The 26,130-nt window shown below is 37.4% G+C and overlaps 1 protein-coding gene across 1 annotated transcript in view; it reads left to right on the forward strand.

The window, feature by feature from the left end:
• The window catches only part of ATP7A (ATPase copper transporting alpha), a 120,904-nt gene that overhangs the window by 61,865 nt on the left and 32,909 nt on the right, over positions 1–26,130 (forward strand). Inside the window, exons 3-5 of the mRNA XM_051969203.1 lie at positions 12,515–13,007; positions 13,486–14,211; positions 18,528–18,707. Coding sequence (XP_051825163.1) covers positions 12,515–13,007; positions 13,486–14,211; positions 18,528–18,707 — 1,399 coding nt within the window. The remainder of the gene's footprint in view (positions 1–12,514; positions 13,008–13,485; positions 14,212–18,527; positions 18,708–26,130) is intronic.

The raw sequence follows: 26,130 nt of genomic DNA on the forward strand, positions 1-26,130 counted from the left end.
GCAAAATGCTTTGCTAACCTTAAAGTGCTATATAATTGCTAGCTATTATTTTCATCCCTTAGCATAAGTTGCAGTAAATTTTTTGCTGTACATTTTCAGTAACAACAACAACAACAACAAAACTCCCAAAAATGGATAGTGGAGGAAATTGAGATAAGTAATTTCTACCTACTTTTTCTTCTTCCTGTGAGTTGGATTTTTATTTCCTGTAGTATACTGACCCATTCTTTCTTTGTCTTAACAATTAAAAAAAAACATAATAATTCTGTTCTGACTGTGGATAAGACCCTTCATCTCTTAGGTCTGTTTCTTCTTTTGTAAAAAGAAGGAATTGGGCTAGACCCTCTCTGATTCTTTAACATTTTCTTTTCTTTCTTTTTTTTTATACGTAGGCAATTGGGGTTAATGACTTGCCCAGGATCACACAGCCAAGAAATGTTAAGTGTCTGAGGTCAGATTTGAACTCAGGTTCTCCTGACTCCAGAGCTGGTGCTCTATCCACTGTGCCACCAAGCTACTTCTCTTTAACATTTTCTTTCCAGCTTTTGTAACTAGCTGCCTTTTCAGTCTTCTTCTCCTCTCTCTCATTTCCCCTTTCTTCTTCATCTTTTCCCTCTTTCCTTTTCTTTGTCTTACCTACTTCTTATTTCACTTATCCTTTTCACCATAGTCTGTTATTCGCTTTTTTGAGTCTTCCAGTTGTTAATGTTCACTTCCTCATCAAATTATTTCCTATTTATTTTATTATGGGAAGATATCAGAATACTACACAGTCAACAGAGATCTGTGTATTTGGATTCCAAAGACCTGAGTTTAAATCTTCGATCTCAATAATTTTAATTCCTGAGTGAGCCTTGGCAGTCACTGAACATCTCTGAGTTTTCATTTCCTTATTTATAAAATTAAGGACTTGGATAAAATGACCTCCGAGGTCCTTTCCATCTCTAAATCCCTAATCCTCCTTCTCTGATGTTTTCTTTCCCACCAGAAGAAAATAAGCTCCTTGAGGATGGGGCCTGCTTTGTTTTTACTGCCTTGGTATCCTGAGCCTCCAACACAGTACCAGACACCTAGCAGACATTTAAAATAGATTGTTTGAATTTATTTCCCCTGAAGTACCTGACAAGGTCTCTGAGGTCAGAAGTTAAGAGAAGCCAAAGACCTCCAAAGCAGTGTCCCTTACATCGTTTTTTTAATTAATAGTATTTTATTTTTTCAAATATGTGCAAAATTAGCTTTCAACATTCACTTTTGCAAAACCTTGTGCTCCAATTTTTTTTTCCCTCTCTCACCTCTTTCCCCCTCTCCAAGATAGCAAGCAATCTATTCTATGTTTGAACAGGTTAAACATGTGAAATTCTTTTAAATATATTTCCATATTCATCATGTTATACAAGAATAATTATATCAAAAGGGAAAAAAATATAAGAAAGGAGAAAAAACCAAGCAAACAATCAACAATACCACAAAAAGGTGAAAATACTATGCTTTGATCCACGTTCAGTCTCCTTAGTTCTCTCTCTGGATGTGGATGCTCCTTCCATCACAAGTCTATTAGAATTGCCTCATTGTTGAAAAGAGCCAAGTCCATTACAGTTAGCCATCAATATAATCTTGCTGTTACTGTATACAATGTTCTCTTGCTTCTGTTTACTTGACCTGGTATCAGTTCATGTAAGTCTTTCCAGGCTTTTCTGAAATCAGCCTGCTCATCCTTTCTTATAGAACAGTAATTCCATTACATTCATATACCCTAACTTATTCAACCATTCCCCAACTGATGGGCATCTACTCAGTTTCCAGTTCCTGGGTAATGCAGTTTTGCACATGTGGATCCCTTTCCCTCCTTTATGATCCTTTGGGATACAGACCCAGCAGAGATACTGCTTGGTCAAAGGGTATGCACGATTTGATAGTCCTTTGGGCGGAGTTTCATATTGTTCCCCAGAATGATTAGATCAGTTCACAGCTCCACCAACAATGCATCAGTGTCCCAGTTCTCCTGCATCCCCACCAATATTTATTATCATTTTTTTCTGTCATCTTAGTCCATCTGAAAAGTGCGAAGTGGTACTTTAGAGTTGTCTTAATTTGCATGTCTCTAATCAATAGAGATTTAGAGCACTTTTTCATCTGATTAGAAATGGCTTTAATTTTTTTTAATCTGAAAATTGTCTTCATATCTTTTGAGTGTTCCCTACATTTTTCAAAAACATCCACTGTTTCATCATGTCATAGGGCTGGAGTGGCCCTCTCGTAGAGCCCCACTCTTTGTATAGATGTGGATACTGAGACCCTTTGATATTAAGTGATTTGCCCAAGATCACACAAGCGGTAAATGGAAGAAATGGGATTCAACACTCAGTCCCTGGGATTCCGAGTTCAGAGTTCTTTCCACTGTACCAGTCACATGTTATTCATCTTCAGTGTTGATTAAAGATATTTGAATTTGTGTGTGTCTTTGTAAGTCAGTGGTTCTCAAACTTGTCAGGCCTGACTTTTCCCCCAATAGCGCCTCTCCTGCTTCATCAAAGCCCTCCACGTTTTGTTTTAAATATGTCTCATATTACCAAATAGCTGTTTGTAGCTTTGTGTCTCTGGTTGCCACAACATCCTTGAAATACTCTGCAGATTCCATATTTGAGAAACCCTTGTCTACATCTTATTTTTAAATCCCCATTTATGCCATATGTATTTATGCCTATATATCTAGTTTGATTTTCCTGTTACATGGCAAGATGTGTCTTCATAGAAGGTTATCTTCTTGGGTTCAGAACTCAAAGGGACCCCAGAGCTTATAGGATTCGGAATCATCGACTTAAAGCTGAAAGGGCTATAAAAGGACATTTAGTACAACTAGCACTCTAAGAGGAATCCCAGCCCAGAGATTGTTGAGTGACCTGACCATTGGCATACTGATTAGTAAATGCCAGACAGAATTTGAACTTGGGACCTCTGATTCTAAAGCTAGCACTCTTTCCCACTGTATCATGCTATCTCTGGATCCCAGTAATCTGTTCCAGTCCCTTCATTTTACAGATGAGGAAACTGAGACCAAGAAAGGAAAAATGATTTGTCCTTAGCCACATAGGTAATAAGGAGCACAGGGTAGGTCTCAAAGCTGGTCTCCAATCTGGATCCTCTGGTTCACTTTGCACTCGCCCATCCTAGCTCTAAATGGCTTGAGTCATCTTTGAACTATGTTTCCCTCCCCCAAGCTTGCATACTACAGTATCCTTAATGGGCATTCAATTAATATTGAATGATAACAAACTCTTAATGAATAGCCAGTTCCGTGTGTTATAACCTCCCCTATTAACTTTTCTCATGGTTGGTTTGGGCCTTAGAATGATAATGTGTGGTAAAATCATACATCCTTATTCTTCATTTGTCAATCAGTTGAATTAGAACATGACACTTGGGAGAAGGGGCCTGATTCTGTCTTCCCATGATATAGTCTGGAATTCTCAAGTTCCTAGCTGAGAGAGCAGGATCTATCAGTCAAGCTTGAAGCTTGCGTGTATGTTGCTGTAGAGTCATTTAAAGAATCCTATTCTTCCATGACTGTTGTCACCTCTTGCTTAGTCTTGCCCACACCCACTGTCCTAGCCAAGACTCCCATCAGGGAGGCAATATATCAAATAGCACCCCTCCCTTGGTCTATTTAGGGAGAGTCTCTCTGGCTGCCTCAGTGCCTCTCTAGGTTCTTGCCTCCTCACCCAAAAATCTCAAGCATCAGGAAAATTAAAAATAGATCTTTCCCACAAAAAAGTTTGGGGACCTGGTATAATGTGCTTCTCATGGAAGTGTGCTATTATCTATGTTTACTACGAGTTGGTGTGACTTTGAAGGTGCCTTTTCACAGCCAGGGATTAATGAGTCATTCTCTAAACATATCCCTAATAGCTCCAGGAAAAGACACATGTTTGATAGCCACATCTGAGTATTATTGTTCTTATTATTAGTACCTAAGTGAAGGCTTGAAAACCATTAGAAGAACTTTATAGTTGGTGGGCTTTTCTTAAAGGTGTGTGTTTTTTGTTTGTTTGTAATTTGGCTTTTTTAGTTCATTTATCTTGGGAAGAGAAAAGAAAGTAAAACCTATTTTGTCTGAATGCTGGTGATGAATTTAATCGGTTCATAGCAATTTTCAAACTGATCGCCCATATTAAAGGTGCCTCCTCCATCACTGGATTTCCCAGCAGCACTTTGTACTTTAGTCTACCTAATATATTCTAATGTGTATTATGTTTGAAATCTATATGCAACATCCTTTCCCCTACCTCCCAACCACACAGGAGAGATACTCCTGTTTTCTACAGAGCATTATGGTCAACAGAAGATCAAACTAATGATCTCTTATGATCAGGAGTCTGAAAGACTCCCTTTTAACATCTGACATTCATTTACTTAAGATATGCACAGGATTCATTGGGAATTTAGTAACCTTGGTGTGTTTTCCAGGTCATATACTTTCAGTTCTAAGAAGTTCTTGCTTGGGTTTTTACTTAGCTTGCCATTTTGTTTCTCACAGTAACAGTCTCAACGAAGGTGGCTCTGCAGTTGAATACACAATTATCCACACTTGAAGGATTTGTCATTCGTTTGGCTTGTGATTTTTCACAAGAACTTGAGCAAATAGTCTGATTTTACTTACCCGTTGGTAGAAAAGATCTGGTTACTTCAGTCATTGTGTTTCAGTTTGAGAAAGCACTAGAATCTTGGGATTAAAAAAAGGGTCCAAGAACTAAGTATGTGGGAGTGGTATTGAAATGTAGGCAGTTCACAGTTGATGTACTTTCCTTTCCTTCCTCCAAATAAAAGTCTGCTGATAAAGTTCCATCTTTCAATCTCATGTCCTTTGGGGTTGGAAATAAGTTTTTCATTGATTTTACTTAATTTGTGTGAGGAAAAGCACAAACTCCAACCAGTCACAGTTCTGTGCTTATGATTACAGCTCCAGAAGTTTTTAGGGAAAAAGAAAAGTACAGTGATAGTTTCCAAATGTTTTTTACTTTTTTGACATCTGAGTAAATTTCACGGACCCTTACTTAGTTTTCCTCTCTTAATTCATCTTTCTCAAATTCTTCTAAAACTAATGTTTCTTTATATTCACCATCTGCTGTGGTATGGATTCTAGTGTAGCAGACGTCCACTTTTGGTCCCCACAGATGTAGTCATCTCTGATTTGTTTTGCGGAGAAAGCCAAATTGGAAAAACCAGAATCGACAGGTGCCTATTTCATTTATTTATTTTTTAGGCACATTTTATATTTTGAATTGATTTTCTGAATAATCGTTTTTACTTTGTAATATTTATAATTCTTGGACTAATCAGAACCATCCATCAAGAAAAGAAGTGCTATTTTAAAATTTGTTGGCTTGAGAAAAAGACTGGCAAAAAATAGATTGTATTCTGTAGTACTTATTTTTTTTCAGTGAGTGCTAAGTGTGACACCTGCTTTCTTTGATCAAAAGCAACTGGTACTATGTGCCAGAGTGGAAGCTGAATCTCACTAATTCTGTAGCTATACAGCTTTACTCCTGTCAGTAGAATCTTTGATAATTATAGTAAAATTATTTTACTATCTGGAAATCCATACACTTGGAGTTTTCTCCAAATAAACTTATGTCTCATTTACTGAGAAATATATATTCTATAGAAAACAGGGCCATCTTACCTAGGGAGCTACTTCTGGTAGATATCTTTTTTTTCTGACAGCATTTATACTTATAATTATAGGACTGAATTCTTCTTTGATATTTACCTGTATATTCCTATATGGTTATCTAAAAAAGCCAACTGAACTCAATCATAGATGGTGGTACTGTTTTCTTCAAGATCTTCCCAGGATTTACCACCGCTGTACAAAGGACCATTTAAGGTCAGATCAGTGCCATTTGAGTTTAGGTTACTTTGCCAAGAAATGGAATTATCTATGTAACCTGAAAACACTTTCTGCTCAATAGCAAATCATATATGTGTACACACATACATACATACACACACAATGCAGATGTGTATGATATGGGTATATGTACACATGACATGCATACAAATATACATGTGTGTGTATTCTAAAACAGTGAGAGATTCACAGTGGCACACTTTCTAAGTTTGGCAACTTGATAGTCAATAATGAAAAGGAAAAATAACACTTCTAATCACTTCCTGCCTTGCTTGTCCTGCTTTTTCTTCCTTCTGGCTTTTGCCAGATCTCTCTAGGTCCACTTTTGGGCTATTTTGACATAAAGGAAACCATGCAATTGATATGCTAATTAGAATTAGCATTTACTGGGCGTTGCCTGTTTTAAGTGAAGTTGTAAATCTGGACCAAGATGTTACACTATATATTGTGGACATAGGATGTTGGGTACTATTCAGATCATGGTTCCTGTCCTTGAGGCAGCATAATAAATGAGATTACCTTCAGGACGTCAATATAGTAATACTGTCACAAATATTTTGATCCCTTTTTAGAAAATTTGAAGTCTAATTACAGTCAGCTGATAGGATCATAGTATTTATTACTAGAAAGGACTTTAGAGATTATAATTTTTGAGAATTCAACATGTGGTTTATTAATAATAATAGCTAGCATTTATGCAATGCTTTAAGGTTTAAAAAGTACCTTCTATGCATTGTCTCATTTGGTTCTCACATCAACCCTGTAAGGTAGGTACTATCATTATCCCCATTTCTCAAATGAGGAAACTGCCATGGGTGATTTTGCCCATTGTCACACCCCCCCCCCCCTCCAGTAAATGTCTCAGGATGGATTTTAATTTGTTTTCCTGACTCCAAATCGACTGTGCCATCACTTATTATGTAACAATCAGATTTGGGAGAAATCTTTAACCCTTTCACAAAGCTCTTGACAGGATTGTGGACGAACTCTTGACAGGAAATCAGCTATCCTCCCCACCATGGAATAAGACAACTTAATGCTTTAGAACTTTCATGGTTTACAGAGGGAATAAATGGGCCCGATTTGAACAGATGGGATGGAATACAATGGTTTTTTCCCCCCATCTCCTCCTATTCCAGCTCCCACATCTCTTCCTGTTCCTGCTATCAGCAGGGCTTCCTGGAACGTCACTTCCAGGGCACAACCTCATTTACCACTTATCATGAGGTTGCATTTGAAGGAAGGATCCCAAACACTAATCGCATTTCTCCCTTATAGACATATGTTCAACTACTGAGCTTTCCTAGAATTACTCCTCTATGGTTCTCATACTTCTATACTTTTATACTCTCTCCATTCCAGTTATTCTGAACTCCCAGCAGCTGGTATACATGCTGTATTTCCCATTCCCAACTACTTATTCCCTTACTGTCATATACATGTTAGTTTTCATCATTATCATCATCTTCATCTTCTCATGACTGCTTCCCACAACACTTTCAGGTCTCCTTCATTCTTAAAAAATAATCCTCATTTGTTTTTCCTTTCTCTCCCCATTAGCTTTTATCCTCTATCTCGCCTCCCCTTCCTGGCTAAAGTCCTTGAGAAGGCATCTGTAGTTCTTTTCATTCTCCCCTCACTTTCTTTTAAACCCTCTGCAATCTGGCTTTCAAGTTTCAAATTCAAGTGAAACTGCTTTCTGCAGTGTTTCCAGTGATCTCTTCACCGCCAGACTTGATGGCCTTCTCTGTCCTTCCTCATCCTTCTTAATCCTTTGGCAGGACTTGCTGCTTCTGGTCACATTATCTTGGATACTCTCTCATCTTTGGGATTTTTTGTGCTGTGCTCTCTCCTGATTCTTTTCTGTGTCAATTACCAAACATGAGTACTGCCCAGGGGCTCTGTCCTGGGCTGCATTTTCTTCCCCCTCTATCCCGCCTCACTTCATGATCTCACTCTGCAGAGCCAATCTGTTAACAAATCTCGCCATTACTATCTTTAAAACAACCCTCACTCATACATATTCCTGTTCTCTTCTTCTATGGCCATAACCCTATTTCAGGTCCTCATCCTTTTGTACTTTTGAACTGGCCTCCCTGTCTTTGATCTAGTCTCTCCCAACTTGATCCTCCACTCAACTGCTAAGGTCTGACCATTCTAGGCTCCCCACCCCGCCACATCCCATTGCTGATTCACATTGGGCTTGCAGTCCACTAAAACTTTTTCAGAACAAGTGTTGTCTAACCCTTCCCACCCCCGTGGTACTTGAGGTAGATTTTTGTATTCAACTGTAAGATTTTACATTTGTCCCTCAAGAACTTTTGGGATTTTCACTCTGTCACCCACTGTGTTAGCTCTGCCTTCCAGCTCAGTGTTTTCCAATTTGGTAAACATCCCATCTATGCCGTTATCTAAGTTATTGATAGGTAAGTTAAACAGTAGCCCAAGATCAAACACAGATCCGTGGAATACCCGAGTGGAGATTCCTTGACATGTTGATACATAGTCCATGTTTGTACTGTGGATACATGTATGCATGTGCATATATAGGCATAATGTATACACCCTGGACAATTTCACAAAAGCTATTGAGCTCGCCCTCACTTTCCTGTTCCATTCTGGGCCTAGCATTAACATTTGTCATCTCCCCAGGACCTTGGGACAGAGGAACAAGTCTAAGCTGCTTAAACAGCTGAAACCGTAAAGGGCAGTTTTTGTAACATGAAAGTCATGATTAAATGGACATTTCTTCATTGGGGACAGTGATGCATTAGGCATATTGGGTTCCATCTTAGGCCTTAGTGTAACAAAGCAGGGCCAAAAGCCAATTGGACAAGATGACTTATGTTCGCTAAAATCCTTTTCTGATTGTGGCCTCATTGTGGGGTGGTATGAAGGCAATCCTAGATTTTCAGAGGACACGCCAGTCTAATATTATACACATTCTGACACATTTTGCCCAGCTAGAAAGACTCCATTCCAGCTCCAATGTTTCTTCTCTAAGTTCCATCTTGTCCGAGGCCCGAGAAGCTCAGACTATGGTGTGGTGCATTTTTCTCCCACAAAGATTCTCACAACTTTTTCTTAAGTTCTGAGTTTAGGTTGTGATCTGTATAGGTTCGAAGAGGTCCTCACGGCTAAAGTCTCTGGTCCTGGAAATATATGTAGCTGGCGAAGTTTAAAACATTCAACAGTTAAAAAAATAAGGAAGTATTTTTCTTAAGCATGAAAAAAACGACAGGAGAATTTCTTAATTAGCATGCTATAGTTTCCTTATTTACTTATTTACAAGTAGAGTAAAGCAATAAGGAATATGGTAAATTCATCACCAAATACTTTTTGTATTTAAAATTAAGGAAGTGACTTTTTAATGGTTTGGTTTTTTTAGTTGTTGTTTTTTAAACAAACAAAAAAATTCCCCACTGTTTTTTGTAAGGGACAATCAGCTATATTAAAGAGATCAAATTAACTACAAAAGGACACGTGGGTGTGAAGTAACAGCATCAGAATTTGAATTTGGGCTTCTTTATTCATATCCACTGTTCTTTCCAGTGCAGCATCTTGCCTTCTAAGGAGAGGGCATCTATCGAAGGGATAATCACTCCATAAGTAAGCATTGTTAGGTGCCTGCTATGTGCCATGCAATGTGCTGAGCACTGGGGATGCAACAAAAGGTAACAGCTCTCACTCTGATGGGGGGACAGTATGCAAACAACCACATACAAATAGGCTAGGGACCTGGGTTAAGTTGGAGATATTCAATATGGGGCAGGCGCTAGATTTTTTTTCTCAGTAGTATTTTTTTCCTAATTACATGTAAAGATAGTTTTCAATATTCATTTTTGTGAGATTTTGAATTCCATTTTTTCTCTCTGTCCCTTATCTTCTCCCTCCCCAAGACAGCAAGGAGTGCAATATAGGTTAGACATATACAATCATTTTAAACATATTGCCACATTAGTCATGTTGTAAAAAAAAAAAAAAAAAGAACAAAAAGGAAAACGTACTAGAAAGAAAAGTAAAACAAAAAAAGGTAAAAATAGTATGGGAAGGCACTAGAATTAAGGAGATTTGGGAAAGGCTTTCTTTAGAAGGTGGGATTGTAGCTGGTACTTGAAGGAGGCTGAGATGAGGAGGGAGAATATTTTAGACATTAGGTCCAGCCATTGAAAATTGCCAGAGGTGAGAAATGGAGTACCTGGTTTGTGAATGGCAAGGAGGCGAGAGAGAGAGAGAGAGAGAGAGAGAGAAAGAAAGAGTGTGAGTGTGTCTATGTGTTTCTATGTCAATAGGAACAGACATCAAGAGTAAGATGACTGGCAAGACAGGAGAGGAACTAGGTTATGAAGGACTTTGAATGCCAAACAGAAGATTTTATTTTTGATATACATATAATGTGATATAGTTAATTTCCTTCTAAAGAGACATATTCATTCCCCTAAAGCACCAATCTCTGCAAAGTCACAAAATGAAAACCACAGGTTACTTATGGGGAAAATGTGATTGGGAAACAGTTCTTAAAAACTTCTTTTTTGTTTTTGTTTTTTTCAAAAATTTCTCTACTGACACATTAAAAGCCAGATAGGAACCTAATAAAAATGATAGCACAGTTTTCTACATGTCAAATGGTTGAAAGTACAAATATCTTACAACCCATAGTGGCAGAGTCTATAGCTTCCAACTGTCCACGATCTGCTCAGCCTGTACCTTAATTCTAACATGTCTCCTGTTGACAGGGAAGACTGCAACTATAGATCTCAAGGACAGAAACTATAGAGAAGGACCAGCTAACAGCTCCTATTGCTCCCGAAGATACATGATATATCTTGACAAAGAACTTAAGTTTACTTATTGGAAGTAGGTGTTAGAAGGATGGCAATTTGTGAAGTGGTACAGTTTTTTGGCATTCTTTCTATTTTTCACCTAAGGAATTGAGCATAAGCCAAGTCAAAATTCATGCTGTGCTATATACTCAATCTATTGGAATAGATTCACATTTTTGAAACAAGCATTATGGCAGAGTTGACTGTCCTTAGAAAGGAGAAGTCTAGGTCAAAGCTTCTTAAACTTTGGGTTGCAACTGCATATGGGATTCCCACTGAATGTAGGAATCGCAAAATTATCATTCTTATCAGTAAATGTTTGATTTGTATACTTATTTTATATACTCATATGCCTGAAGCCACATTAAAATTTCTTGGGTGAAAGGGGGTCACTAGTGGAAAAAGTCTAACAAGGCCTGGTTTAGGTAAAATTCTCAAAAAAAAAAAAATCTGGGGAGGAGGGTTAGTGTTGAACCTTGAAGGAAGGAGATGTGGAGATGGGAGGGAGCATTCTAGGAATGAGGATTTAAGAGTAATCCAATTTTGCAGGAACATGAAGAAATATCCGAAGGGGGATAGCGTGAAAGAATCCAGAAAAGTTAGTTTGGGGAGATTGTTGAGGTCCTACTATGCCAAGGTCAAAGGTTACGTTTTGTGCGGCATAAACTAGATTAAAAAATACATATAAGTTACATTGACAGCAGAAGGAAGATTCACTTAGTAACCATTGTAGGGAAATTGTAAATATCTCCCATTTCAGTGAATGTAATTTTTAGCTGTTTGAAGAGGAGTGTGTATATATGAGTATGTATGTATTTTACATGCCCTGAGCCTGTGATGTCACTCTTCTAATGCTCTCCCATTGGCCATGCTCTTTCACATTATCCCAGGTTTTCCCATAACCCTGGGAGAGGGACAGGGCAGGTGCTACTCTCATTTTATATACAAGAAAGTTGAGCTTTAGGGACGTTCTGCACCTCACCTGAGGTCATCTAGGAATTGACAAGAACTGGCACTAGAGACAATTCAAGTCTTTTGAAACTCAGTTTAGGGTGCTTTCCCCTTTGTCAGACATCTCTGTGATGTGGGGAAAAGGAGTTGCCATGGCAGTAATCTTGGTGTGACAACACATTGACCCTCAGGGAGACAGCAAAAATAGACACTGAAGGGGAACAAGAATGTATGCCCCCAGATCATTGGGAATGAGTGAATGTAGCCTTGACTTCTACAGGCACAGCAGAGGTTTTTTTGGGTTTGTTTGTTTTTTTCCCTCAGACACAGACCTGCAATATGTTGACTTTGGCAAGACTTGCTTATACCTAGCCCTGCCATTAAAGTTATCTTAATTGACCCATTTCTGATTTGAAGATTAAGCTCCATACCTAATTATTTCCTTTAGTTAATCCTTTTCCCTAGGGATTTAGCATGTTGAATTGTTGGGCAAACTTGAAGTATTGTGGTAATTTGTGTGAAGACATGTTAAGAAAAAGCAGTTTGTATCCCATTGGGAAATTCTAAGTGTGTTTGTCCATGTACAGGTTTCACGTGCTTTTCCAGTCCTGTAGTTATGATTGCCTACCTTCAACCATATCTGTTTTATCAATATATGCTGCTTTTTTTTCAGGGAGAACATGCAAAGTCAAAAGTGATGGAGAAACTTCTCTGAGAGGGAAGGTGTTGAGCACGTTTTGTGGATCTTGTTTGTGGCAGGATGATCTGGCAGCTTAAAAATATTTGTCATATCACTTAACTAACCCTGGCTCTCCCAATTTTTTTCCCATAGGTTTCACTGGCAAAAAAAACGGCAACCATTATCTATGACTCCAAACTACAGAATCCAGGCTCACTGCGGGAAGCGATCGATGATATGGGATTTGAGGCTTCTCTCCCCAATCCCACCCCTCAGCCTATCTTAACGGACACTCTGTCTCTGACTGTTACTACTTCTTCACTGGCCCCATCATGGGATCAAATCCAGAGCACATTGCTTAAGGCCAAGGGTGTAACAGACATTCAAATTTCTCCTCAGCAAAGCTCAGCAACTGTGACAATGATCCCTTCTGTGGTGAATGCCAATCAGATAATCCAGCTGGTTCCGGGTATCAGCTTAGATACTGGAGCACCAGAAAAGAAGCCAGCCTCTGGTGAAGACAACAGTGTGGTTCAAGCAAACGGAGTCATGCTGAAGATGAAGGTGGAGGGCATGACGTGCCATTCATGCACAAGCACCATTGAAGGAAAAATTAGTAAATTGCAAGGTGTTCAGCGAATTAAGGGTAATGCTCTTTGATTTCTTCTTTTTTTTCTTTTCAAGCTGAAGGAAAGGAGTGCTTTTCCCTTTGGGCTTTTGATTTTCTCTTTCTTCCAAAGCTCCATTCTTTGAGTGGTAAAAAGTGTATTCCAGTCTGAATATCAGTTAAGTTAATGTCTTTAATTAGAGGAGAGATGATTCTCAGACCCTGATTTGGAGGAGGAGATTTGGGGGCCTAGAGATGTAAGGAGTTGAGGATTCCTAAAGCAGCCATCCTCTAATGGAGCTTCTTATAGTAGCCACTCTGCTTTACTTTATTGCCACAGTAAAAAAATAAAAGTACCCATGTTTTTCTAGAAAGAAAAAGAATATTTTATGAAAGGAAGAGAAGAATGAGGGAGGAAAAATATGTATTACAGCATTACCGGGGTATCCTATGCCCTGTTTTATTAGGTGAGGACTAACAACAACTAAATTATGCATTTTTTTTTTTGGTTTCTCAGTCTCCTTGGATAATCAAGAAGCATCTGTTGTGTATCAGCCTCACCTTATTACAGCAGAAGAAATAAAAAAGCAAATTGAGGCTTTGGGTTTTCCAGCATTCATGAAAAAACAGCCCAAATACCTCAAGCTGGGAACCATCGATGTAGAACGCCTGAAGAACACATCAGTCAAATCCAATGAGGAATCGCAGCAAAAATGTTCCAAATCTACGAAGGGCTCAACTTCTACTTTCGTCATAGATGGCATGCATTGTCAATCCTGCGTGTCCAATATCGAGAGCCACTTAGCTACACTCCCAGCTGTAAAGAGCGTGACAGTTTCTTTAGAGAACAAATCTGCTGTGGTGAAGTATAGTGCCAAATTAATCACTCCAGATGCCCTGAGAAAAGCTATAGAAGCCATCTCACCAGGGAAGTATAAAGTGAGGCTTGCAAGTGAGTGTAACAGCAACCAGAACTCTCCAACAGTCGCTTTTCTCCAGAAGCCATGGGGCAGTGCCACTAGCCAGCCTTTGACTCAAGAAACTGTTATAAATATTGACGGTATGACTTGTAATTCTTGTGTGCAATCAATAGAAGGTGTCATATCGAAAAAACCAGGTGTAAAATGCATACGCGTCTCACTTGCCAGTAGCACTGGAATGATTGAATATGACCCTTTACTGACCTCTCCAGAAATCCTAAGGGAAGCGATAGAAGACATGGGATTTGATGCAACCTTAACAGGTAATTAATTCCCTCAATTCCCTTCGATGCTATAATGCTGTTTCATTTCCATTTTGGCAATTCTCTTGGTTATTTATCAAATAGAAATGCATTGTAGAGCATTACAGTAAACAGAATTCCACACTTGGAGGCAGGAAGAGCCCAGGTTTAAATCCTGCTTATCAGCTTACTTACCAGTTGTGTGACCAAGAGGGGGCATTTAACCTCTCAGGGCCTCAGTTTCCTCCCCTGTTAATTAAGGGGATTGGACTGGGCTTCTAAAGTCCTTTCTGGTTCTGATTCTCTATCATCCTGTGATCTGTTGTATTCATTTTCATCAGATTCTTATAGTAAGATTAAATTTTATTTTTAAACTGGGCTCAGCTATTTGTTCTTTCCTAACTAGAACCGAACTAGTTGGCATCTTCGAACTGCAGTTTTTACCCAGTATTTACCCAGCAACAGGTGAACTTGGCCAAACTACTGTTGTTTTGAACTTGATTTGAACCTGGCCTGAGAGTGAAATGGAAAATATTCCGCTACACTTCTTTGATTGAAATATGTGTGGAAAAAATTGGGCAGCTACTCCAAAGTCAGCACAAAGTTATTTCTACACCATTTCATTAATTTCCACTGTCTTAATGAAGACAAACATTGCCATGCAGATATCTTCCTATTTCACTCTCATATCAACTGAGACGATGGCAAATGAACTTTTCTGTAGTAACATGGAACCAACTCTTAGTGACTGTTGGAGACATGGATGTTGATTACATTCATTTTAATATAGCGTATTTCAAAAGACTTAATTTCTGATACCTATTTATTCCTCTGTATTAGTAAAATCATATGGAGAGAGTAGAAGGTTTAATACCTGTAATTCTGGAAATCTTAATAGATTAAAGGGATTTCACAGCAGTTACAGAGGAAAATAATGAAAGGGAAGTGTGGTATAATGGAAACAGCCAGGAAACACAAGTTCTACTGCTACCTGCCTTTAATTAACTCTGTTGTCTTTGGACAAATTGCTTCCCTCGGCCTTCTTTTCCTTATATGTGTGATTGAAGAGATTAGGCTAGAAAAGGTTTCAAGTTTCCTTCCATCCAAGAATTCAATTCAATCCAGCAAGCAGTACCTAGTTACTGATGTTGCTTCCGACATTCGGTAAGATGATGATCCTAGAAGAAGGACCAGGGCTTTCAGATAGAACCAGATTCTGTTTCATTTGCCATTATTGTCATGCCATTTTAAAATTCTGCTGATGTATTAATGTATTAATTCTCTACGAGTCATGGTTTCAAATAATTGAAAGAAATGCCAAATTTCAGTTAGAGCTCAGTGAAAGGAAAGCTGTAGATTTTCCCCATCCAAGTTCTCAGCCTTATGGGTCCAGAACTCTCACTTGTTAGCATTCTCACCCTTATGTTTTTGACTTTCTGTCATTGTACTTGCCTAACCCCCTGTACAGTGAGACTCCTTGTAACCATGGCCTTCCTTAGAGTCTCACACTTAGTAGGAGATTAATAAATGCTTGTTGAATGGAATGTTAATGTAAAGCTCTTGAAAAAAAATTGGTTTATTTGACTCCTTTATTCTGACATTCTTTTTAATGCCCCTAGGACCACCTTTGGTTAGGTGGAGGTTTCTCTTGTTCTGCCTGAGTAGTCATTTGCCAAATATCACTTGTTATAGACCTGCATTTGGAAATCATACCTGACTTTACATTTAAATTATGTCAAAATTGTAGAAGAATAAATAGGTTAAGGATTAAGTTGTCTACAAGACTTGAAATAACCCAATTAATCTGAAAACTTTAAATGATTGCCATTATTAATTGATTTTTTTTTTTGCATCAGCTGGATTTCTCAGTAATTATTGGTAATTCTGAAGGAATGAGGAAGCCTTAGGGCAAGATTAAGTTATAAAGTAAACCATTGCCTTTGAAAATGAAATACCTCTTGGAATTTTTTCCCTGGCAACTCTAGTATTGCTTGATAGTCTTCCTGGGCACTAAATACTTAGGATAGAGCCAACACTTGAGGTTGTTTTCCCATGACCAGGAAAGTAGCTAAGACACTGGGAGAATTTCAGTCCCTACACTTGGGGGAATGATTGAACTTTTGTCAAAATATGAACAAGATGGAGTCACTTGAATGTCAAGGCCAGGCAGGCCCCCAACCAGTTGTTCATGAGGGGAAAAAAAGACTACATAGGGCCATTAGTGGTCGATGCTATTTAGCCCCTTGGTTTTCTTTACATATATCACCTCACTGCAGGTGGAAGACTATGGTCAATCCTCACCTCACAGGTGGTGGTTAGTTTTCAAAGGAAGGCCAGGAGCCAGGGGAGTAACCTTAGATGGGGATTTCCTGAGGCTCCAAGGAAGAGTGGAGGCTTCCCTCACTTCCCAAGGAGTAAAAGATTGAAGCGGAAATTCCCTGCATTTTACCTTGCAGCAGGACATTCATTATGCTGATCTGTGGAGAATTCTTCCTAAATGTCCTAGGCTCTGATACCTGCTGTGGCTTAATGAATATTTCCTGTGTTTCATTAGAGGAGTACACACTTTATTATGCCATCCTCCCAAAGTCATTATCTAATTTTTCACAGTTAAATAGAGTTGATACTAGTTTCCCTACTATCTTTAACCTTCAGGAGGTATATTTATTTTTGCCTATTAGAGCTAATGAGGGGAAATTGCTGTTTCTGACAAACATGATCTTATCGGTTAGAGTCGGGTAAAGAGTAAGAAATCCCTTCATCTTATTTGACCTTCCTTCACCCCAACTCAATGTTGCAAGTCCAAGATCGTGCAGGTTAGAAGAAGTAACAGAGGTGGGATTTGAACCCAGTCTAAGAGCCTGCAGATCCTTGCCACCTAGGGAATTCATAAAACTAAGTTATCAAGAGAATCTAAAAGCATTTATGAACTAATTGCCACCTTTTTCTCTACCTTCTTTTTACCTTAGTTACTGATACAATCTTTTTCAGTTTCCTTCTGTAAATTTGATCTCATTTTTGTCTGCTTTAAAAGCCCATGAGGCAGGACTTCTTAAACTTTTTCCACTCGTGACCCTTTTTGCCTGAGAGATTTTTATGTGACCTTGGGTAAATAGGTATATAAAATAAGGATACTAATCAAGCATATACTGATTATAAGTCATAATTTTGCAACCCCATATTGTATCACAACCCACAATTTAAGAAGCTTTGCCTTAAGTGAATGGAGAGTGTTTTTCCATTGTGACTGTGATATCAGTTACTTATTTGAGGAGGATAAACATGTTCTAATTGGGGCAGAGTAGAGCAGAACTCCTACTTCTTAGGATCTATTAGTCAGTAAACATTTATTAATGAGAAGGGATTTTTACCCAAATTTCTCCTTCTGAAAAGTATCAGATAAGTGGAGAAGAATCAATGAGACTAATACCCATTTTACTAAAAACAATCACGTTTACTTCTGTAGGGGTATTATACATATTAATTTGACCATTAAAAGTAATTTTGAAAAATTCCTCTTATCTGTCTATCCCTACTTAATTTATTTACCAGCTACTCATAGGAGAATGGCAGTGCTTGGAACAGCTTACTAGAACCAGATCTGTGCTCTTTTGATTCAATTAAGATTCTGCTTGGACAGGGCTGGGTAGTAAGGAAATGGAGAATCAGAGCTGTGGAAAGACCAATGGATGTGGATGGCATTTTTCCATTACCAGTCTTTTAAAATTATCTTTCACCTCCTTCCCCCCACCTCTCCAGGCAATTAGAATTAAGTGACTTGCCCAGCAGTCATTTAATGATTTTCATGGTTGCCTTATTGGCTTATTTAGTACTTGGGGGTACTAAATAATAGTAATATTATTTAATAGTAATATTATAACTAATAGTCAGTTAACTGGGAAACATCTTTTGTAGGTGTGGTTTCCAAGCTTTTGTATTATGACACTCTTTTTCTAACATACAGCAATCTGTTCATCCCTCGTGTAAAACTTATACTTTCTATTGATTTAGAAAATATATAATGACAAAAGTTAGAATTTATTGAGGATCTCTTTAAATGGATTTGTGGTGTATTAATCACAGTAGCATTTATGTTTGTTTAGAAAACTATGTACACGTAAAGTGTTCCATTCGTAGAAGGTAGGTTATTAATGAAATGGAGCCCTTGCAATAGCGCCATGGTTTTCCAGTGATCAACAGCCCATAAATTGGGACCACTAGTATAGGCTGTAAACCATTTGGTGTAATACTGCAAATAAGCAAACCCTCTTCCCTCTACCCTAAGGAGTAGAACTTTTGTTGTTTATAACAGTCTTTATCGGAAATGTTGCTTTCAGATTCAGATAATGAAACATGCAGCAAAACAATGATTCCAACTTATAGTAAAGAAGAGCCAAAACCTCCGGTCCATGATAAAGAGGAATCAAAGACTCCAGCCAAATGTTACATCCAGGTCACTGGCATGACTTGTGCCTCGTGTGTAGCAAACATCGAAAGAAACCTACGCCGAGAAGAAGGTGAGAAATTTAGGAAAGTTTACTGTATTTTCTAATAACTTTGAGACCCTTTGTCATTTTCATGGTATTAGGTGTCTGGATGCCTGAGACTGCCCTTGTGTATCGCTCTTTTAAAAATCTTTTTAAGCATAAATATTTCTAGAACTTATTCTAGGCCACTGAAAGACCTTAAATTAGTCTCTTGACCACCAACATTTTTTAGTTGCTCTCTTTGTTTACATAGAGAAAATGTCCCATCTCTTTCACTTGAACAGTTTTATGTAGTTACAGGCAGGTCCCTCAGCCTTCTTGGTGCTTCAGGTAACTCCAAGACAAAAGGTCCAGAGAAGCTATGACTTGCACTGGCTAAGAGATTTCTTCATCTGAGAATGCCTTATGAATTCCAGGTCCAGTCCTCATCCCAGGTGCTTTAATTCCCTGTTCTTCTTTAATAGTGGTTAAGACTTCTAGAAAATGATGTAAGACCTGATCATGTTGGTATTCAGTAAATACTTATTAATTTTCCAATGTAAAAGTGCTTTAAAAAATAAAATGCGGATCTGTAGGTTTTTTTAAGTTTCCAATAGTATTTTATCTTCCAAATGCATGTAAAGATAGTTTTCAACATCTATTTTGTAAGATTTTGTGTTCCAAATTTTTCTCCCTCCTTCTTTTCCCTCTCAACTCCTCAAGACAGCAAGCAATTTGATATAGGCTATTCATGTATAATCCTTTTAAACGTATTTCCATATTTGTCATGTTGTGCAAGAAAAATCAGACTAAAAGGGAAAAGGCCATGAGAGAGAAAGAAAGAAACAAACAGACCAAAAGTGAAAATAGTAAGCTTCAATGCACCTTCAGTCTCCATAGTTCTCTCTCTGGATGCAGATGGCATTTTCCAAAGAGGCCCTATAGTTTTAACTTTATCTTTTAGTTATCTTACGTTTCTATAAAATCTCACTACATCTCTCTAGCACTTTCACCTCTATTTTCTTAATAGTATTTTTTCCAATTACATATAAAGATAGTTTTCAAATTTCATTTTTATATGATTTTGAGTTCCAAATTTTTCTTTCTTCCTCCTCCCAGAGAACAAGAAATTTGATATAGGTTATACATGTACAATCATTTTAAACATATTTCCATATTAGTCATATTGTGTTAGAAGAATCAAAACAAAAGGGAAAAACCGTGAGAAAGAAAAAAAAATTTACAAAATGAAAATAGTATACTTCAATCTGCATTCAGTCTTTGAAGTTCTTCCTCTGGATGTGGATGGCATTTTTCCATCACAAGTCTTTTAAAATTATCTTTCTTCTTTCCCTGCCGAGGCTATTGGGATTAAGTGACTTGCCCGGGGTCTTAGAGCCATTAAGTGTTAAGTATTTGAGGTCATATTTGAACTCAAGTCCTCCTGACTCCAGGGTGGGTGATCTATCTACTACGCCATCTAGCTGCCCCTCACCTCTATTTTCAGTAAAAGTATTTTAAGGTGATATATAATAAAACCATGGTTTCAGGTTGCAAGGTCTTAGAAAATTGACACCAGACATTTCTTATTCAACATTTGCTCCACAGCAATAATTTACTAAAGTGCTTCCTGTTTAGTGCTAACTACCAGGAAAAGAAACGAAATTTAAATGAAACATGGAACATCAAGTCTCGTAGGGGATGGGATACAAACAAACCTCTAACTAGAGCTCATGTTGTTGTAGGATATATTTGTTAGAGATATGCAAACTGGAACATTCTGTGAATTTGGGGGGGAGGGGGTTATAGAAGAAAGGTATTCAAAGAAACCTCAGGAGCCATCTAGCTCAACACTTCCAGGCCAGCCCTTTTTATTTTTGGATAGCTCTGATAATTGTTCTGATGTTTTTCTATTCCATATGGCCTAAATCTTGTGTGTTTGCATAGCCCCTACCCACTGCTCTTGATTCTGCCCACTGGGGGTCAAATAGACCAAGTCTCATTTCCCTCCCATAGTTCAGCCTCTCATACAGCTTTCATGTCCCCTCAAAATCTTTCCTTGTCCAGGTTAACCATCACTAATACTTTCAACTGATCCTCCTGTAAACTTGTTTTGTCCCTTTTGGCTTCTTATCGCCATCTTCTGGACACATTTTAGCTTGACACTGTCTTTCCTGAAATGTAAAATGTTTCCTAAAAAAACTTTCCTAAAAAGTTCCCAGAACTGCACACAGAGATCCTGAGGCATTCTACTTCTTCTCAGGATCTGTCAGTCAGGCAATAAAAATTTATTAAGTACCTACTGTGTGCCAGGCACCATGTTAAACAGTAGGGATGCAAAAAGAAGCAAAAGACATCCCATGACCTCAAGGAGTTAACAATCTAATGGATAGCAATCCAAGAACTATGTATGCACAAGCTATATATAGAATAGATAGGAAATTAAGAGAGAGAAGGCGCTAGAATTAAGAGAAATTAGGTTTAGAAAATGGGATTTTAGCTAAGACTTAAAAGGAAACCAGGAAAGCCAGCAGGTGGAGATGAGGCAGGAAAGCATCCCTGGTAGGGAAGATGGCCTGAGACAATGCCAAGAGTCAAGAAATGGAGCATCTTGTTCATGGAACAGTCACGAAGCTGGGCTTACTGGGTCCAAGAGTGTAAGCATAGGAATAAGGCACAAGAAGACTGGAAAAACCTTATGAAAAGTTATAAAGTGCCTTAAAGGCCAGAGTAATTGGCATTTGATCCTGGAGGTGATAGGGAACCACTGGAGTTGATAGGGAACCACTGGAGTTTATTGAATATGGAGGGGAGTGGGGAGAGAGAGATGAGCAGATTGCCAGAAGGCTTATTGCAGAAGTCTAGTTGTGAGGCAGTGTGTTTTAGATGTTGCTGTTACTGCAGCCTAGGGGAACACTAACTTTTTAACTCTGTTGACTTATTGACTCCCCTAGTTTTCACACCATTAAAATGCCCAAATCTTTTCCATAGGCCTCCATGTGGCCCCCAACTAGAGAGAATGATAGAGAATGTGACTTTTGAGATATTTCAGCCTAATTCAGATTTTTTAGCCTGTAAAATGAGTTTTTATATTTGTCAGAAATGATCACATAGGATAAAAATAATGTAATTGATTGAAAAATCCCCTGCTGATGAGACCAAGGTTATAAGTCTGTTCTTTCTACTATACTACTATTAATGCCAGTTTTCTTACAAGAACATAGTATTAGTTACAAGAAGCAAGTAAGTGTGGCTAGGTGACTAGAAATTCATGCCCACTCCTGAGGGAAAAAACTTCATTATTTGTGTCCTGCTGACCAGAACCATTAACACCATCTTATGTGAGGAGAGAGGTCCTTATTGTATTGATGATCATAATTTCTTTTTTTTAATTAAAGCTTTTTATTTACAAAACATATGCATAAACTAAAAATGCTAGAAAAGGAACAAATTAAAAACCCCCAGTCAAACACTAAACTTGAAATTCTAAAAATAAAAGGAGAGATCAATAAAATCAAAAGTAAAAAACTATTGAATTAATTAATAAAACTAAGAGTTGGTTCTATGAAAAAACCAACAAAATAGACAAACCCTTAGTAAATCTGATTAAAAAAAGGAAAGAGGAAAATCAAATTGTTAGTCTTAAAAATGAAAAGGGAGAACTCGCCACTAACGAAGAGGAAATTAGAGCAATAATTAGGAGTTACTTTGCCCAACTTTATGCCAATAAATTTGACAACTTAAATGAAATAGAAGAATACCTCCAAAAATACAGCTTGCCCAAACTAACAGAGGAAAAAGTAAATATCCTAAACAGTCCCATCTCAGAAAAAGAAATGGAACAAACTACCAACCAATTCCCTAAGAAAAAATCCCCAGGACCAGATGGATTTACATGTGAATTCTACCAAACATTTAAAGAACAATTAACTCCAATGCTAAATAAACTATTTGAAAAAATAAGGATTGAAGGAGTCCTACCAGACTCCTTTTATGACACAGACATGGTACTGATACCTAAACCAGGTAGGTTGAAAACAGAGAAAGAAAATTATAGACCAATCTCCCTAATGAATATTGATGCTAAAATCTTAAATAAAATATTAGCAAAAAGATTACAGAAAATCATCCCCAGGATAATACACTATGACCAAGTAAGATTTATACCAGGAATGCAGGGCTGGTTCAATATTAGGAAAACTATTAGCATAATTGACTATATCAATAACCAAATCAACAAAAACCATATGATCATCTCAATAGATGCAGAAAAAGCATTTGATAAAATCCAACATCCATTCCTAATAAAAACACTTGAAAGGATAAGAATAATGGACTTTTCCTTAAAATAGTCAGGAGCATCTATTTAAAACCGTCAGCAAGCATCATATGCAATGGGGAAAAACTGGAACCTTTCCCAGTAAGATCTGGAGTGAAGCAAGGTTGCCCACTATCACCATTATTATTCAATATCGTATTAGAAACAGTACCCTCTGCAATAAGAGTCGAGAAAGAGATTAAAGAAATTAGAGTAGGCAATGAGGAAACCAAACTATCACTCTTTGCAGATGATATGATGGTATATCTAGAGAACCCCAGAGATTCTACTAAAAAGCTATTAGAAATAATTCATAATTTTAGCAAAGTAGCAGGATACAAAATAAATCCCCATAAATCCTCAGCATTTTTATACATCACCAACAAAATCCAACAGCAAAAGATACAAAGAGAAATTCCATTCACAATAACTGTCGATAGCATAAAATATTTGGGAATCTATCTACCAAAGGAAAGTCAGGAATTATATGAGCAAAATTACAAAAAACTTTCCACACAAATAAAGTCAGACTTAAATAATTGGAAAAATATTAAGTGCTTTTGGATAGGCCAAGCGAATATAATAAAGATGACAATACTCCCTAAACTAATCTATTTATTTAGTGCTATACCAATCAGACTTCCAAGAAAATATTTTAATGACCTAGAAAAAATAACAACAAAATTCATATGGAACAATAAAAAGTTGAGAATCTCAAGGGAATTATTGAAAAAAAAAATCAAATGAAGGTGGCCTAGCTGTACCTGATCTAAAATTATATTATAAAGCAGCAGTCACCAAAACCATTTGGTATTGGCTAAGAAATAGATTAGTTGATCAGTGGAAAAGGTTAGGTTCACAAGACAGAATAGTCCACTATAGCAATCTAGTGTTTGACAAACCCAAAGATCCTAACTTTTGGGATAAGAATTCATCATTTGATAAAAACTGCTGGGATAACTGGAAATTAGTATGGCAGAAATTAGGCATGGACCTACACTTAACACCATATACCAAGATAAGATCAAAATGGGTCCATGACCTAGGCATAAAGAACGAGATTATAAATAAATTAGAGGAACATAGGATAGTTTATCTCTCAGACTTGTGGAGGAGAAAGAAATTTGTGACCAAAGATGAACTAGAGACCATTACTGATCACAAAATAGAAAATTTTGATTATATCAAATTAAAAAGCCTTTGTACAAACAAAACTAATGCAAACAAGATTAGAAGGGAAGCAACAAACTGGGAAAACATCTTCACAGTTAAAGGTTCTGATAAAGGCCTCATTTCCAAAATATATAGAGAATTGACTAATTTTTAAGAAATCAAGCCATTCTCCAATTGATAAATGGTCGAAGGATATGAACAGATAATTTTCAGATGATGAAATTGAAACTATTACCACTCATATGAAAGAGTGTTCCAAATCATTATTGATCAGAGAAATGCAAATTAAGACAACTCTGAGATACCACTACACACCTGTCAGATTGGCTAAGATGACAGGAAAAAATAATGATGAATGTTGGAGGGGATGCGGGAAAACTGATGCACTGTTGCTGGAGTTGTGAACGAATCCAACCATTCTGGAGAGCAATCTGGAATTATGCCCAAAAACTTATCAAACTGTGCATACCCTTTGATCCAGCAGTGTTTCTATTGGGCTTATATCCCAAAGAAATACTAAAGAAGGGAAAGGGACCTGTATGTGCCAAAATGTTTGTGGCAGCCCTGTTTATAGTGGCTAGAAACTGGAAATTGAATGGATGCCCATCAATTGGAGAATGGCTGGGTAAATTGTGGTATATGAATGTTATGGAATATTATTGTTCTGTAAGGAATGACCGAGGCTTGGAGAGACTTATAAGAACTGATGCTAAGTGAAATGAGCAGAACCAGATCATTATACACTTCAACAACGATATTGTATGAGGATGTATTCTGATGGAAGTGGATTTCTTTGACAAAGAGACCTAACTCAGTTTCAATTGATAAATGATGGACAGAAGCAGCTACATGCAAAGAAAGAACACTGGGAAATGAATGTAAACTATTTGCATTTTTGTTTTTCTTCCAGGGTAATTTTACCTTCTGAATCCAATTCTCCCTGTGCAACAAGAGAACTGTTCGGTTCTGCAAACATATATTGTATCTAGGATATACTGCAACATATCTAACATATATAGGACTGCTTGCCGTCTAGGGGAGGAGGTGGAGGGAGGAAGGGGAAAAACCGGAACAGAAGCGAGTGCAAGGGATAATGTAAAAAAAATTATCTTGGCATGGATTCTGTCAATATAAAGTTATTATTTTTAAAAAAACAAACATATGCATGGGTAATTTTTCCAACATTGACCCTTGCAAAACCTTTGGTTTCAAATTTTCCCCTACTTGCCCCCATCCCCTTCCCCAGATGGCAGGTAGTCCGATATGTTGAAATATATGTTAGATCCAATATATGTATGCATATTTATACAGTTATCTTGTTGCACAAGAAAAATCAGAGATGATCATAATTTCTAATGCAACAATTGTCAGTACTACTCAATCAAGTGTTTCTGTGTATATACACTTCATTAATTTAGTGAAACTTCATTATTTCAGTCTCTAGTAATTCCACTGTGAGCAAGTGCTGGGCCAAATATTATTTTGCTCTGTCTCTGATTAAAATCAATCAATTAAAGAGCTTTTATTAAATCCTTACTATGTGCAAGGGATAATGTTGTAAAAAATTACCCTGGCATGGATTCTGTCAATATAAAGTTATTATTAAATAAAATTAAGAAAAAGAAAAAAAATAAAATAAATGAACAACAATATCTAAAAAAAAAAAAATCCTTACTATGTTCCTGGAACTGTCCTAAGTGCTGGGGATACAAAGAAAGGCAAAAAACCAAACCAAGCCATAGTCCCTATCTTTATGGATGGGGGAGATATTTTTAAAAAACTAGGCACATATAAGGTGTGTTGATATAGCCACAAAATGGAAGGTCATTGGAAAGAAGAGAGTTTTCCCAGCTGGTAAGGACTAGAAAAGGTCTCCTTTAGAGGGTATGCTTTGAGCTGAGCCTTGAAAGAAGCCAGGGGGACTAAGAGGCAAAAGTAAAGCATCTGTATTAGGTTATATATATATATATTTTTTTTTACCAT

The sequence above is a fragment of the Antechinus flavipes genome, chromosome X, assembly GCF_016432865.1.
Source record: "Antechinus flavipes isolate AdamAnt ecotype Samford, QLD, Australia chromosome X, AdamAnt_v2, whole genome shotgun sequence".
Lineage (NCBI taxonomy): Eukaryota > Metazoa > Chordata > Mammalia > Dasyuromorphia > Dasyuridae > Antechinus > Antechinus flavipes.